Here is a 15743-nt window from a genome sequence, read left to right as displayed (position 1 = left end):
TTGCAATAAAATGCTTTGAAATGTCCAGCAGTTAGTGTCACCAGTTTTATTTCAAGTGATCTTTCAAGTTTCAGCCAGTGAGCTGAGATTCCTTTCAGAGTGGGCAGGCTGAGCAGGCACCCAAGCAGACTCCAAGGTGGATGAGTATACGTTACCTAAGAATAGAACTGGGTGAGATAACAGGGTCTATTGTACAAGGTGCCAGCTTCAGCAGTGAGTGTGGATTTAATGCAAGCATTCAAAAGGACGAGGTTCTAGGTGGCCAATAGGCGGGGTATTGCGGGAACATGTTTCCGAGTTACCGTGGCCTACTGGACCTTGTCTGATCGCTTTTCCCAGAGTGCCTTTCCTAAATTGGCTAAGATTTTTCCTTCTATATCGGCGGGGTGGGGGTTGCAGGAGGGAGGTGACTGAAGGTAAATGTGCAAAAGCTGCATCATGACAGTATGGCACTGGCTCAATGAACAAGCTGTCCCTTCCTTATCCTTCAGAATCATGTGTACACATACAATTTCACCCATTTGTCTCATTCATCAGATGTCACTGGCACAGATTTTACTCACCATTGTTAAACCATTTGTACTCAAAGCAGTAGAGAGAATACAGCATTGACATGTGGAACAGGCTGCCCAGCTGTCCAATGATTTCAATGGGAAAGTGACTCACTATCAGCCCCTGGAGAAAAGGAATAAAGTAAACAAGACTAGAGTTTCATGATCAAAATAGCATACAATAGCTAAGCTCAAAACCTGTTCTTGCTGAATCTCCACGCTTGCACTATCCAGCAGTAATATTCCCCACTTAACGTAATTGAACATTAGCTCAGTGGTAGACCTCTCACCTGAATCAGAAAGTTACGGGTTCCAGCTCCACTTCAGAGACAAAATCTAGGCTGACATTCCAATGCAGGATTGAGGGTTTGCTGCCTTTCGGTGTGATGTTAAACTGTCTTCTCAGGTTCCCACTGCACTATTTTGAAGAACAGCAAATTTTCCCTGCTGTCCTGGCCAATATTTATCCCTCAAAAGGGATCAATGCCATTTAAAACAGATTATCACATTGCTGTTTGTGTGTATTGCGGCTGCTGCATTTACTACATTACAACAGTGGCTACACTTCAAAAGTGATTTATTGGTTTTAATGTACTTTGGAATGCAACTCTTGCTTTCTGTCCTTTGCACTGGTCCAGTTGAGATCAGCTAACAATACAACTGAGACTGAACTGGAACCTTGATGTTTCCCTACAGCTTACTTTCACACTGAAGGTTTGTATTGATTAACAGAACTATTTTTTTGTACTACATTTTTAAAACATAACCCAACAAAGTGCTGTACAGGAAAATTCTCTGACCTGCTGCATGAAGGGGAAATCATGCCTGACAAATTTATTAGAATTCTTTGAGGAGGTAACCAGCAGGATAGATAAAGGGAACCAATAAATGTCACATATTTAGATTTCCAAAAGGCGTTCGATAAGGTACCTCACATAAGGCTACTTAATAAAGATAAGAGCCCATGGTGTTGTGGGTAGTATATCAGCGTGGATAGAAGATTGGCTAACTAATAGAAGACAGAGTTGGATTAAGGGGGGCATTTTCAGGATGGAAACCTATAACTAGTGGAGTGCCACAGGGATCAATGCTGGGGCCTCAAATATTTACAATATATATATTAATGACTTAGATGAGGGAAGCGAATGTACTATCGCCAAGTTTGTGGATGACATAAAAATAGGTGGGAAGGCAAGTGATGAGGATGACACAAAGAGTCAACAGAGGGATATAGACAGGTTAAGTGAGTGGGCAAAAATTTGGCAGATGGAATATAATGTGGGAAAATGTGAGGGTATACATTTTGGCAGGAAGAATAGAGGAGCTGAATATTATTTAAATGGAGAAAGACTGCAGAAAGCTGCAGCACAGAGGGATTTGGGAGTCCTCGTGCATGAATCCCAAAAAGCAAACATACAAGTTGAACAGGTAATAGGAAAGGCAAATGGAATGTTGGCCTTTATTTTAAAAGAGAATGGGGTATACAAATAGGGAAGTTTTATTAAAATTATACAAGGTGCTAGTTAGACCACACCTAAAATACTGTGGAAAAATACAAGGAAAGATATACTCCGACATTGGAGGCAGTCCAGAGGTTCACTAGGTTGATCCTAGGTAAGGAGGGATTTTATAATGAGGAGAGGTTGAATAGGTTAAGCCTGTACTCATTGGAGTTTATAAGAATGAGAGGTGACCTTATTGAAACATATAAGATTCTTAGAGGGTTTGACAGGGTAGATGCTGAGAAGTTGTTTCTCCTTGTGGGACAGTCTAGGATCAGAGGGCATAATCTCAGAGTAAGGGGTCGCCCATTTATGACAGAGGTGAGGAGGAATTTCTTCTCCCAGGACGGTAGTGAATCTGTGGAATTCTTTACTGCAGTGGGCTGTACAGGCTGGGTCATTAAGTATATTCAAGGCTGAGATAGACAGATTTTTAATCAGTAAGGGAATCAAGGGTTATATGGAAAAGGCAGGAAAGTAGAGTTGAGGATTATCAGATCAGCCATGATCTCATTGAATGGCAGAGCAGACTTGAATGGCCTACTTATGCTCCTACGTCTTATAGTCTTATGAAGCACTTTGATTCTTACGAATATCACTCATGTACTGTCCAATCTGTGTTTCCTCACAATATCACACCAGCATAGGGTTCAAGTAATCCATGGACACCTAGTCAAAAACAAAAGAAATCCAACTAGAACTGCAGTTGCTCTGCAACTTCATGGTCTCTACCCCACCAGCTGTAGCCTGCCTCATTTATCAGTCTCATCCAACACTGTGTTTCATACATACCTGAATGAGGAATAAGGCCTGCAGAAGCAGGTTGAAGAGCATGTCTGCGATAATCTTACTGATACTGGGGAAGGGTTGTGCTTTCCTCCCAGACACTTTAAATGCTAGGTCTGCAATGTCCTGTAAGAAATAATGTTTTAAACAATTATTCACTGTAAAAACCTCCTTAATGCTTACTTTTTGTTTTGGGTGGGTGTGGGGGGGTGCGTAAGGGAGGTAACAGTAAGAGTAAATATCCTCTCCAACTCCTGACCACACAGTTATTTTCTCTTAAGCATCTATAATTAGGTAATTATTCTGCTCCCAGGCCGCTGATGTAACTTTGAAACCCCGCAGTCTGTCCTTTCTGTTTACGGATGCAGCCTGACCCCAACCCCGTGGGCATTTCAGCACTTACCCAGTTTTATTTCACATTTCCAGTTTTTCCTTGTTATTTCTCTGCTAATGTCACTATGACCTGAGGGCTAGGTGTATGGTTGTAACCTGCCGTGTTTCTGCTATGGAAAACTATCTATACCAACTATCTACATCACCTGGTATAAAATGGCTAAGATTGGGAACTCAGTAAAATCACGGACTCTGTGGAGATCTCCACTGAAGGATTAAACAGTGTTACATAATTGCTGTAAACTTAACCGGTGAGAATCTTAAATTGATAAGATGATTGGTAATGGCAGTCAGTATATATATTTAAGTGAAACAGAATCCCGCCATCAGGACTCCTTTGAAAATAAAAGTGTATAGTATTGGAATTCCGTCAACATTCCTTTTTTCCTTCCTATATTGAAGCCACAAGTACCGATGATAGAACAATAGCACTGGGATACAGCCTTGGCAAAGGACTTGAGAGACAGAGGGAGATGGCTGACTCAGCACACGGGAGCTGAATCAACACACAAGCAAGCACATGCACACACACACATGTGACACTGAGGCATCCTGGACCAATGCCCAAATTCATATTAATTCAGCCTCTTTGCGTTCACAAACCCAATAACTGTTTCAGATGTAAAACAACATCTTGTATTTAAACAGCACCTTTAACAATGAAATTGCATTAATTCAAGGCATTATAAAATAAGACATCAAACCATGTGAGGAGAGATTAGGTGAGATGATGAAAAGCCCAGTCAAAGAGATAGATCTTAAGGAATGTCTTAGAAGTGGAAAGGGAGGTAAAGGGGCGCAGAGGTGTTGAGAGGAAATTTCAGAGCTTAGTGCCTTGACAGCTGATGGCGTGGCCACCAATGCTGGAGTGATTAAAATCAGAGGTGCACATAAGGTCAGATTTAGATGAGTGCAGATATCTTAGAAGGTAGTGGGGCTGAAGATTACAGAAATAGGGAGGGCCGAGGCCATGGGAGAATGTGAAAATAAGGATGAGAATTTTAAATCAAGAAGTTTCTTGACCAGGAGCCTACGTAGGTCAATAAACACAGGGAGATAGGGGAACAGAAATGATGAAAGGTTTTGATGGAGGGGATGCAGAAAGAATGTTTCCTCTTGTGGGGAAGGGCATAATTAGAGGCCATCAATATAATACAGTCACCAAGAAATCCAATAGGGAATTCAGAAAAAAACTTCCTTTATCCAAAGAACAGTGAGAATGTGGAATATCGGGGTACAATGATAGATTTAGAAGTGGAAAGATGGAAGGAGGCTTGAATGGAACATAAACACCAGTTTGGACTGGTTGGGCCAAATGGCCTGTTTCTGGGCTTTATATCCTATGTAATAGCTATTGTCAGTTGTTTTTAAACGTTTAGTAAAGAAGTGGAGGGAGTGAGATGCTGGGATCGTTTCTTTAAATTTAGTGCTGTTGTTTTGGTCACATTTTATTCCTGTCTGTTTTCAGTTCTACCCATATCTTTTAAGTCACTTCCTGGCATGGGTTTATAAAACCTGCTCTATTTTTATATAGGTTTTATTCAATGCTAGCACCATCTTTGTACTGCCATTTAGTGATTGCTACTACACTCTTATCAAATTGATCTTTGACAAGACCCCCTCCAAACTCCACCACCCTCTCATCCTTAAAAACACCCCTGAAACCCACCTCTGACTAAGGTCACCCCACCTAATTGTTCCATTTTTGGTGTCCATATTTCCCAAGCCTCCATGAAGCACCTTAGGTTACTTATATTAAAAGCACAGTATAAATTGTTGATACTGAAGGCTTGTTAGTTACAATATCAAGTTTGTAATTAAACAATCTGCAGTGACAATCTGCTCTATGGCTGAGTGTTACTTACCTGAAACCAGATGGCATTCACTATTTTACTGAGGACAAAGAGAGGCAATATCCATAAAGCACTGAAAGTGGAGTTCAGGATAAATTCCAGCCAGGACCAGACATCTCCATGTAATGAGGGGTCACCTGCTCAGGCAAAAACACTGTTTCACATAAACAGCCAAAGATTAGCAACTTTGACTCAGTATGAAAACAAAGAGATTTCCTGCTAATGACCAATACTGCCTGATACAATACCTTTTAGTTTGTGGATGCTTGACATACATAAAGCAAGAAACTAATCCCATGCAAGGGAAATGCAGGTACAGAAACAACATAGAACAGAAAAATGAGTTAAACAGGAGAGTATTTCCCCAAATAAACCACACACAATTAAAACAAGGAAGATAGAAACCGCATAGCTCCAAGAAGAATCAAGAACATGGGAGTGGAAGTGAGCAGAAGACCCTACTAATAATTAATATTAAAAAGAATAGTGTTTCTCCGACACACATCAAGCTCATGTCTCCAAAATACTGAAATACCAAAAATTATAGTTTCCATTGCCCAATATGAAATGAAATTCTCTCCCTACCCCACCTTTTACAGGGACACACCCTGTCCAATTGGTCACAGCCATAACTTGATGGCACTACTTCCCAAACACCGGTAAGGTTGTTGAAATTTATTGCATCTGACCAACACCGTGAGGAATAAAACTTCAACAAAGCACAGAGCACTAGCTAAGTTTGTCCAGTCAGGACCACCTTCTCTTCTAACTGGCAGCAATTATCAGAAAAGGTAGCTAAAATAGGCATTTGTTTAACCCACCCACCAGATCCTTTCCAAAGATGGTAAATCGACACCAGTGCATATGATATAATTTGTGTACTCTGTGTTCTCAAAGAGGATGCTACTAATACCGTGGATGTGGAGAGTGGGATTCAGGCTGCACTAGCAGCTGTTGTTATTGTGACAGTAGTGGGCAGTGGAGAGTTGATTGGCATAAGATTTTACGATCACCTCATTCCTCCTGAATAAAAACAAACATGGTCCAGTCAAACAGACTGAACTGTTTCTATCTATTAACATGACGGTGCATTCTCTAGCCTTAGAACTCTAAACAGGGCTTGAAATAAACAAGTCAAAGCATGTTACAAGATTGCAAATGCCTTGGAATAGAATCAAGCTCCAAACATCATTCCTGACTTGCCAGGATCTTTATTTTTAAAGCTTTTGTCACCAGTTTTTGTTTATTCTCCTCTGATAATATTGATTTGCTGAAGATAAGTCATCCAAAAGAATAGTGTCATTCTTCAGGTGTACCCTAGCTGACTGTAGTGCCTAGAAGGATCCTTTCTTTGCTTGACATCCAGACACATGTACTATCCTGCGGCTGTCACTGAGATAGTGACTGGGAGAAGGAACCAGATTGATTTTTCCATTCCCTAGCCTAGGACCAATCATAGACCCTTCATTATCACTCTGACAGACGTCAGACGGGAACAGGACTAGGCCTGTCCTTCAGGCTTGTTCCAATATTTAATTAAATCATTGCTGCTCTGCACCTCAACTTCGCTTATTCACTTTCGACTCATATCAGTTGACATCTTTAACTACCAAAAATCCATTGCTCAAATAACTCGGCACAGCCAGAAGATTAAAACTATGACTTTACTGGTCTGTACAGTCAGTTCCATACTGGGCAATGCACTTACTGAACAAGTAACCAGAGAGCTATGTTGGAAGTTTTGTTCCTTATGGGCTGCTAACAGCTTCTGGTCTCAGATTCATCAAATACTTCCACATCCTTTCTTTCTCTCTCTCTCTCGCAGTTAATAATTTCCTTACCAATAATGCGTGCAGTGATGGCTTGAAGCAGAGGGATAAAGACTCTGTAGAAGACCAGGATACTCAGCTGTGTGGAGAGTGGGAGAAACAGGTGTTACAGCATCACTTGACAAACATTTAATGCAATAAAATTCACACTACACAAGTTTCTGTTGCCCAATGCCCCAGCAGGTAAGGGATGAGAACAGTGTATACTTTTCCAACTCAAAGTTTTGTGGTTCCAGCAATGATGTCAGCCATCCAGGTACCTTGCCCAGTGACCATCCTGCACGTGCGATCCTGTACAAGTGTCAGCAGGCTGTTTCTGGGGCACATTATAGGCAACACCTACCTCCAACCTAACTCAACTTTAAAACTTATCTGAACAGGAAGCATTTCCCGATTTATCCCCTTCTAACTGGTGGGTGACAAGGTCAGTTGTAATGCCCAACTTCCACCCTGGTTGAGATTGGCTAATTCCTCAGGCATGTGGAGCATGAAGTGGGAGCTTTCTATCCCGTCAGACTCAGGATCACGCCACATGGTGCACAAAGAACCATCAGAACAGCTGAAATGAGTAAGAAGCAATACAGAAAGTGGTTGAAAACCAATTGCATGATTCTCAAATAGAATTGCTTAAAGTGTTTATACAAAATTCTTGTTTACTGGTTTAACAATGGTTTTAACCTATTCCAAACAATGGATAAGTATTTCATTTGAGCACATTAGTGTGTTAACTGCTGTAGAAAATATAAATCATAAAAGGTGGGAAATGGAAAGGGGAATTTCACCCCATGAAAATTAAACAACCCTAAATATGATTACAATGACATGCAATCTAATAAAGGCTGCAGAAGAATGATCCTGGACCCTGTTCAGAAATACGTTACCCTACATGTATGTATTTTGCTAGGCAATTAATTAATAATAAGTTTTGTTATTTTTGTAATGTACTGTATTATATACTCTTGTATTGCATTGCAAATTACTGCAGAATGTGAATCTGCTATTTTTCCAGATGGATTTAGCATGATTTCATGTTCTGTACAGATTTTACAACAGTTTTTTGTTTCATTCATGGGATGTGGGCGTCGTTGGCTAGGCCAGCATTTATTTATTGCCCATCCCTAATTGCTCTTGAGAAGGTGTTGCTGAGCTGCCTTCTTGAACTGCTGCAGTCCATATGGTGTAGGAACACCCACAGTGCTGTTAGGGAGGGAGTTCCAGGATTTTAACCCAGTAACAGTGAAGAAGTGGCGATATATTTCTAAGTCAGGATGGTGAGTGGCTTGGAGGGGAGCTTCCAGGTAGTGGCATTCCAATATGTCTGCTGCCCTTGTCCTTCTCGATGATAGCGGTCATGGATTTGGAAGGTGCTGTTTAAGGAGCCTTGGTGAGCGCCTGAAGTGTATTTTGTAGATGGTACACACTGCTGCCACTGTGTCGGTGGTGGAGCAAGTAAATGTTTATGGATTGGGTGTCAATCAAGCAGGCTTTGTCCTGGATGGTGTTAAGCTTCTTGAGTATTATTGGAGCTGCACACATCCAGGCAAGTGGAGAATACCTGACTTATGCCTTAAGGATGGTAGACAGGCTTTGGTGAGTTACTCGCTGCAGAGTAGCCTCTGAGCTGCTTTTGTGGCCACAGTATTTATATGGTTAGTCCAGTTCAGTTTCTAGTCAATGATTACCCCCCCAGGATATTGATAGTGGGGGGATTCAGTGATGGTAATGCCATTGAATGTTAAGGGAAGGTGATCAGTTTCTCTCTTGTTGGAGATGGTTATTGTCTGGCATGCATGTTACTTGCTACTTGTCAGCCCAAGCCTAGATATTGTCCTGGTCTTGCAGCATTTGAACGTGGACTGCAGCGAAGTATTGTCACAGTGAAATGTAGTCACTGGTCTAAGGATCAAGTTGTGCCCAGCAATGAGATAAATGTTCAGTTAACTGGAGGGGTGGCTCTGTTAATTAAGGATGACATTGGTACAATAGAGAGAGACGACCCTAGTTCTGGAGATCAAGATGTAGAATCAGTTTGGATAGAGATGAGAAATAGTAAAGAAGTCACTTGTGGGAGTGGTTTATAGGGCCCCAAGCAGTAAGATCACTGTAGGACAGGGTATAATGGGGGCTTGTGAGAATAATCATGGGTGATTTTAATCTACAAATTGATTGGATGAATCAGGTTAGCAAAGGTAGCCTGGATGATGAGTTCATAGTAGTGTTTTCAGGATAGTTTCTCAGAGCAGCGCATTCTAGCACCAACCAGACAGCAAGCAGGCTATACTGATCTGGAAATGTGGAATGAGACAGGATTAATTAACGACCTCATAGTGAAGGCACCTCTAGGAAGCAGTGATCATAAAATGATTGAATTTTACATTCAGTTTGAGGGAGAGATGAGTGGATCTAAGATTAGTGTTTTAAACATAAATAAGGGCAATTGTGATGGCATGAAGGCAGAGCTGGGAAATTAAGGGATAAGTCAGTTTAGATGCAGTGGCAGACATTTGAGGAGATACATCAGAATACTTAGAAAAAATACATTCCAGTGAGGAAGAAAGTCCCTAAGAGAAGTCTGCACTATCCTTGGTTAACTAAGGAAGTTAAAGATAGTATCAAATTGAAAGAGAAAGCATATAATTCCACAAAGATGAGTAGCAGGTCAGAAGATTGGACAGAATGTAAAGAACAGCAAAGAATGACTAAAAGATTAATAAGGAGGGAGAAACCAGAGTACTAGAGAAAGCTAGTTAAAAAATTAGACACAGATAGTAAGAGGATCTACAGGTTGTTAAAAAAGGAAAAAAGTAGTGAGTTGGTGCTCTACAGTGTGAGAATGGGGAATTTATAATGGAAAATAAGGAAATGGTGGATGAATTGAACAGATTTTTTGCATCGGTCCTCACTGTAGAGGATTCAAATAACATCCCAGAAATAATTGTGAATCAAGAGGTGAAAGGGAGGAATTTAAACAATTACAATCACTAGGGAAAGGGCACTAAGAAAATTATTCAAACTAAAAGCTGCTGTGAAAGTAGATGCACTGGTTTTAATTTTCCAAAATTCCCTATATTCTGGAAAGGTCCATTCAAATTTGGAAATAGTGAATGTGACTCCTCTATTCAAGAAAGGAGGAGACAGAAAGCAAGAAACTACAGGCCAGTTAGCTTAACATCTGTTATAAGGAAATTGCTGGAATATATTATTGAAGAGGTTGTAGTGGGACACTTAGCAAATTTCAATCTGAAAATCAGGCACAGTCAACATGGTTTTGTGAAAGGGAAATCATTTTTGGCTAATTTATTGAAGTTCTTTGAGGAATTAACATGCAACGTGAAGAGGCGAACCTGTGGTGGTACTGCACTTAAATTTCTAGAAGACATTTGACAAGGTGTCACATCAAAGGTTATTATGCAAAAGAAGACCACATGGTGTAGGGGGTAACATATTAGCACAGATACAGGATTGGTTAGCTGGTAGGAACCAGAGTAGACATAAATGAGTCATTTTTGGTTTGACAAGATGTGACAAATGGAGTGCCACAGGGATCAGTGCTGAGGTCTCAACTACTTACAGTCTATATTAATGACCTGGATGAAGGGGCCGAATGTATGGTTGCTATATTTGCTGATGACCAAAAGGTAGGTAGGAAAGTAAGTTGTGAAGAGGACATAAAGAATCTGCAAATTGACAGGTTGAGTGAGTGGGCAAAAATTTGGTAGATGAAGTATAAGGTGGGAAAATGTGAATTTGTCCACTTTGGCAGGGGTAGAAAAGCAGCATATTGTTTAAATGGAGAGAGATTGCAGAACCTGAGGTAAAGGGGGATCTGGGTACGTGAAATCGCAAAAGGTCCGTATGCAGGTACAGCAAGGAAGGCAGATGGAATGTTGTCGTTTATTGCAAGGGGAATGGAACATAAAAGTGGTGATGTTTGCTACATCCGGAGTATTGTGTACAGTTTTGGTCTCCTTATTTAAGGAAATATATAAATGTGTTAGCAATTCAAAGAAGGTTCACTTGACTGATAGCTGGGCTTGGGGGTGGTGGTGGGGTGTTATCTTATGAGGTTGGACAGGCTGGGTTGTATCCATTGGAGTTTAGAAGAATGAGAGGTGATTTTATTGAAACAAAGATTCTGAGGAGACTTGACAAGGTGGATGCTGAAAGATGTTTCCCCTTGTAGGAGAGACAAGAAGTAGGGGACACAGTTTACATATGAGGGGTCCCTCATTTTACGACCCAGATGAAAAGAAGCTTTTTTCCTCAAGAGGATCACGAGTCCTTGGAACACTCCTCTCTGGAGAGCAGTGGAGACAGAGTCATTGAGTATTTTTAATGCAGAGATAGATAGATTTTTGACTAACAAGGGAGCCTAAAGTTATTCAGCGCAGGCAGAATGTGGAGTTAAGGCCACAATCAGGTCAACCATGATCTTATTGAATGGTGGCTCAAGGAGTTGAACGGCCTATTTCTGCTCCTAATTTGTATGTTTGTATCTGTTTCAGTGGCATTGGTTGGGACACTTGGCAAATTCCCCTGCTCTTCTTCAAATAAAGTGCAAGGATTTTACATCCAACTGAGAGGGTAGAGAGTATCTCAAATTCACTTCTCATCTAAAGACGGAACCTCCAACATTTCAGTATTCCCTTGACACTAGATTACATCTAGAGCTTATGTGCTTAAATCGCTGGAGTAATACTTGATCTTTTGACTTTCTGATTCAGAGGTGAGGGCAATACCACTGAGCCAAGATTGGGAAAGAGGGGGCTGGGTGAAGAGAGAAAGAAGAAAAAAATATAAACGTTAAAAAAACTTCACTAATGTAGTTTATGGTTGCCTCTGCTCAGTGGTCTGTATTTGGAATAGCAGATTTGTATGTGAGGCAACAACTTATTTTTCAAGTTTTCATTTTTGTGAAGATGTTTCTGGTTTACTTTCTTCCTTTTTTCCCTGTAAAATGTTCCCTTTTCCTCATCTCTTTGCTCTAATGCCTGTGTAGGTTACTGGTCCTAGCACACTACGAACACTCCCTGCATTATCTAGGAGCTGCCAAGAAACATGAAAAAACTTTGATTTCCCTTTCAAGTCTCATCCCTGATGAGTGATGCAGCACCTTTTGTTCCAATGACTGATTAAAATCGGCCTGTTACCCTTCTATTTTGTGACGTTAGGGGTGGAATCTTGTCCACCTAGTACCTGCCAGAATGGTAGGGCCACTTTCAGGTCAGGAGCCCGATTTCTAAATAGGTGGAATTTGCAAAGGCTCCTTCCCAGAGCAGCAGTATTAGCATTCCACCTCCAGTCTTCCCAACCAATTAAGGAGGGCAGGCAGGGTAGTGCGTCCATTCTGTGAAATAATTTCTAATTAAAGGAACCACAGCAAGAGTTATAAGTTACGAGTCGCTAGCACTTGGATTTTGGAGCTGCAGCAACCACAGGAATGCAGAGTAGACCTGGGAAGGCGGCTCCTCGAATCTGGAGGTCTTGCTGTGCGATCCTTGGGGCTGCAGTGAGGTGACCTCTCCCAAGGATGGGAGGAAGAGGAGAACCTCTCCAATAGAGATGTTTGGATGGAATAAAAACAGAAAATGCCTGGAAATACTCAGCAGGTCAGGCAGCATCTATAGAGAGAGAAAAACAAAGTTAACGCTTCAGGTCAATGGCCTTCCATCTGAGTATTTTTAGATTTCCAGCATCTGCAGTATTTTGCATTTGTAACCATGGATGGAAATGGCTAAGGAAGTCAGCAGCAGGAGTGTGCTCCATCCAACCTGGAGAGAGTGCACAAAGAGTGCACCAGGATCTCAGGAGATGACAGGTGGTTGGTGTAACACTTTCAAGTACCAAGCCTCAGACTCTGATGTGTCCAGTATTCTCCTGCACAGCACCCCTCAGGGCAACATATCTTCAAGCTCCATACATTCCTCTCTCTGCAGGCACATCCCCATCCAAACAGCTAACGCTCACAGTCACCCTCCACCAAATGGGGTCCTCCCTCCTCCCAACAAGTCATTACAGCATGCCCCCCTGTTTTCTCTGCTTGCAGGAGTAGAGAGCACACAAACTTGGGTGGAGGTAAAGACTCGGGTGTGTGGTTGGGGGTGGGATCAGGGTAGAGGTGGCCCTCCAATGAAAGGCAAGTTGTAGGCCATTTGGCAATTTATGCCCACCTGCTCCACTGGGAAGGAGGTCTTGTTTCAGGAGGCTACACATGCCAGCAGCCTGAGCCTCTTGTGGCACTGGTGCTTAGATGCATCAAAAGAGCCGATCCTCTTCCTGCAGTCGTTATGTTGCAAGGTGGGGGCTGGTCTCACCTCCTTCCAGCTGGATCTCTGTATCCACCCCATTTGCGCTGTGAAGGGGCATGCAACTGAGAAGACTGCTTGTGCTACTCCTGCTGGAGCTGTTGGCAGTGGTGTGGTTTCTGCTCTTCCCCCTCAGCAGAGGTAGAAGGTGGAGCTGCCTAAACGGCTCCCATGCCATGCTGAAGTCAGGCAGCAGGGAAGTGCAGCTGAAGGTGAAATTCCTTCCAAGAAGTTAGCAATCACCTGTCAAGCAGTGAAACCATTCTCTGAGAGAATAAGTGATTTGAACAGAAGTCTCTTAATGGTGATATGTGGAGCTGTTCTATGTAACTGACCAAAGCCTTCCCAAGCTTGTCAATTTCACTGAAGAAGTTCTTCTCGCTGTGCACTCGCCTTGGGTGACTCGGGTAAGATGCAGACACAGCGTAGAAGCCTTGCACTGTTAGGAAAGAAGGAGCTCATAATGAAAAATATTCTCAATTAGCTTCCCTCCCAGACGCATAGGGGTTCCCCATTGGAATCGGAATCTTACCTGGGGAAAGCTGAAGGAGGGCAGGATGATGTTGGGCTAGCCCCACATCAATTTCTGGAGCTTTTCCACTTTGCTTGCACCAAAATCCACCATCATCTGGATGGGAAAGTTCTGCTCTAAACGAATGTTGAAGAATGATAGTGACTGCAGTCTGCTACAAATTTCTTCATTACTGTCATGAAAATGTGCTTTTTGTCAAATAACTCTTTTTAATCCACTGGCTGGGAACCTGAATTGAACTTTGAAAGGGAGTGTCATAAACACTTAGATGAAAGATGACTTGTCCGAGCAGCCAAGATGGTCTTCCCAATTTGCATTACTGCACATCCCATATTCCAATCCATTGGAATGGAAACAGCCTATCTGCAAAATTCATCAAAGGCAATGGCCTCAGGGAAATGTGAAGAACCCACATTTCCTGTTAAATTAGCAAAACTATTAAGGCTTGAACAATGGGACCCTGATTAGATCAGTTTCAGAGACATAATCTAATCAAGTTATTTTGGAATACCCAGCAGTGATCTGATTTGGATCCCCTGGTCAGCTAGAGAGGGGAGGTCGCATGACAAGCCAACCCTTTCTATGCTTAAGCACCTATTTCTCTGCATTAAGAGAACAAGCAGCTGAGGCGCTGTCAGAGAAGACCTGAGTGGGATTCCTCCTGCCTCCCTTCTCTCTCCAACCCACTTTGAAATCTTCAAACCCTGTTTGCTGGTCGTGACTATCCAGGGACACCTCTGCTGCAGGTATTTTTAAGACAACCCAGCGCTAACATCTTCAGAAGAAGAATCAAATCAGCCATCCACATTTTTAATCGGAACGATCGGGATCACCAAAGGAAAGTCGCAAGACCACTGAATTCAACATGAAGCCAGCCGAGTCACCAAACTAGAGACTGTATATTACTTCTTAAGGACTCTACGTTGACCAACCTCACCTGCCCCTTCTGTAATCTATATTTAAGGGTGTGAGCGCTTCAAGAGTGTGTATGTGTGTGTGTGTGTGAGAGAGAGATAGAGAAAGAGAGAGAGAGAGAGAGAAAGTTCTTTGTTAAACTCAAGAAAACCTGTTCCTTTATGATCACAGCATGTAAACTCAATGAATTGGCAAGTAAGTGTATAATTTTCAAACAAAAACCTGCTGCGGTCCAACGAGAAGGAAAAGAGGGAAGCCAATTGACCACTCCTCACCTGATCATAACACTACAGCTGAAGTACCACAGGTTTTGTGAAACTCAAATATTTAATTACAATGTTTTGAAAGTACCCATCTCATGTTTAGACATCAAAGTGTGAAAAAAATGTCATGAGAAAATAGAAATGTCAGTAATTTCATGCTGCTTACGTCCCAAAGCTGGGAACCGACAATTAATTTGTAAACTTTCATTTTTAACCTCCACTGACTACAAAGTTGACAGCAATAAGACTTTTTGGCTTTAAAATTATCATCTTAGCCACAGGATAATACATTACCACACAAAACGTCCAATTGTTACAAATTAACATGTCATACCATTTACCAGGAGCAATGCCACTAGCATTGCCTAATATATTTTCAAATGAGTTCATTATTGTAGAATGCGTGTTATTCCAAAATGCTGTATGTTTTGTATGCGATGACAGGGCAAGCTGCAATGACAGCCAGCCACAGGGCAAGCTGTTATTACAGTCTGTAAAAAGGAGTAATATTGTACCTCTTACCTAAGATAACTTTGCTTTTCAATTACAAGTCACCTGATAGGTGGTGGTATGGGTAGTTAACAACTGGGGGGAGGGGTGGTGGAGAAGCCTCTTCCTCTTGTATGTCCTCAACAATCACATTACATAAATGTCCACAATTTCTTACCCTTTATAATAAAACGGTTGTTTAGCCATGTTAAACTAAACTACCTGGACGTTTTGGTGGATCAATATAGGTCCCATTGCTCAATCAGCTGTGATTTAGGTAAAAATAAAGAAGTTAACCAACAGTCGAGCTCATCACATTCTGGGA

The 15743-nt window shown here is 41.7% G+C and overlaps 1 protein-coding gene across 1 annotated transcript in view; it reads right to left on the bottom strand.

Annotated features, from left to right (window-relative positions):
* Positions 1-15743, bottom strand: part of ei24 (EI24 autophagy associated transmembrane protein) — a 46224-nt gene that overhangs the window by 15268 nt on the left and 15213 nt on the right. Inside the window, exons 5-8 of the mRNA XM_041174329.1 lie at positions 6927-6993; positions 5098-5222; positions 2846-2965; positions 564-675 (exon numbers count right to left, since the gene is read on the bottom strand). Of these exons, the coding sequence (XP_041030263.1) occupies positions 564-675; positions 2846-2965; positions 5098-5222; positions 6927-6993 (424 nt within the window). The remainder of the gene's footprint in view (positions 1-563; positions 676-2845; positions 2966-5097; positions 5223-6926; positions 6994-15743) is intronic.

This window comes from Carcharodon carcharias, chromosome 25 (genome assembly GCF_017639515.1).
Source record: "Carcharodon carcharias isolate sCarCar2 chromosome 25, sCarCar2.pri, whole genome shotgun sequence".
Taxonomy (NCBI): domain Eukaryota; kingdom Metazoa; phylum Chordata; class Chondrichthyes; order Lamniformes; family Lamnidae; genus Carcharodon; species Carcharodon carcharias.
This window is presented reverse-complemented; position numbering and strand designations above follow the sequence as displayed.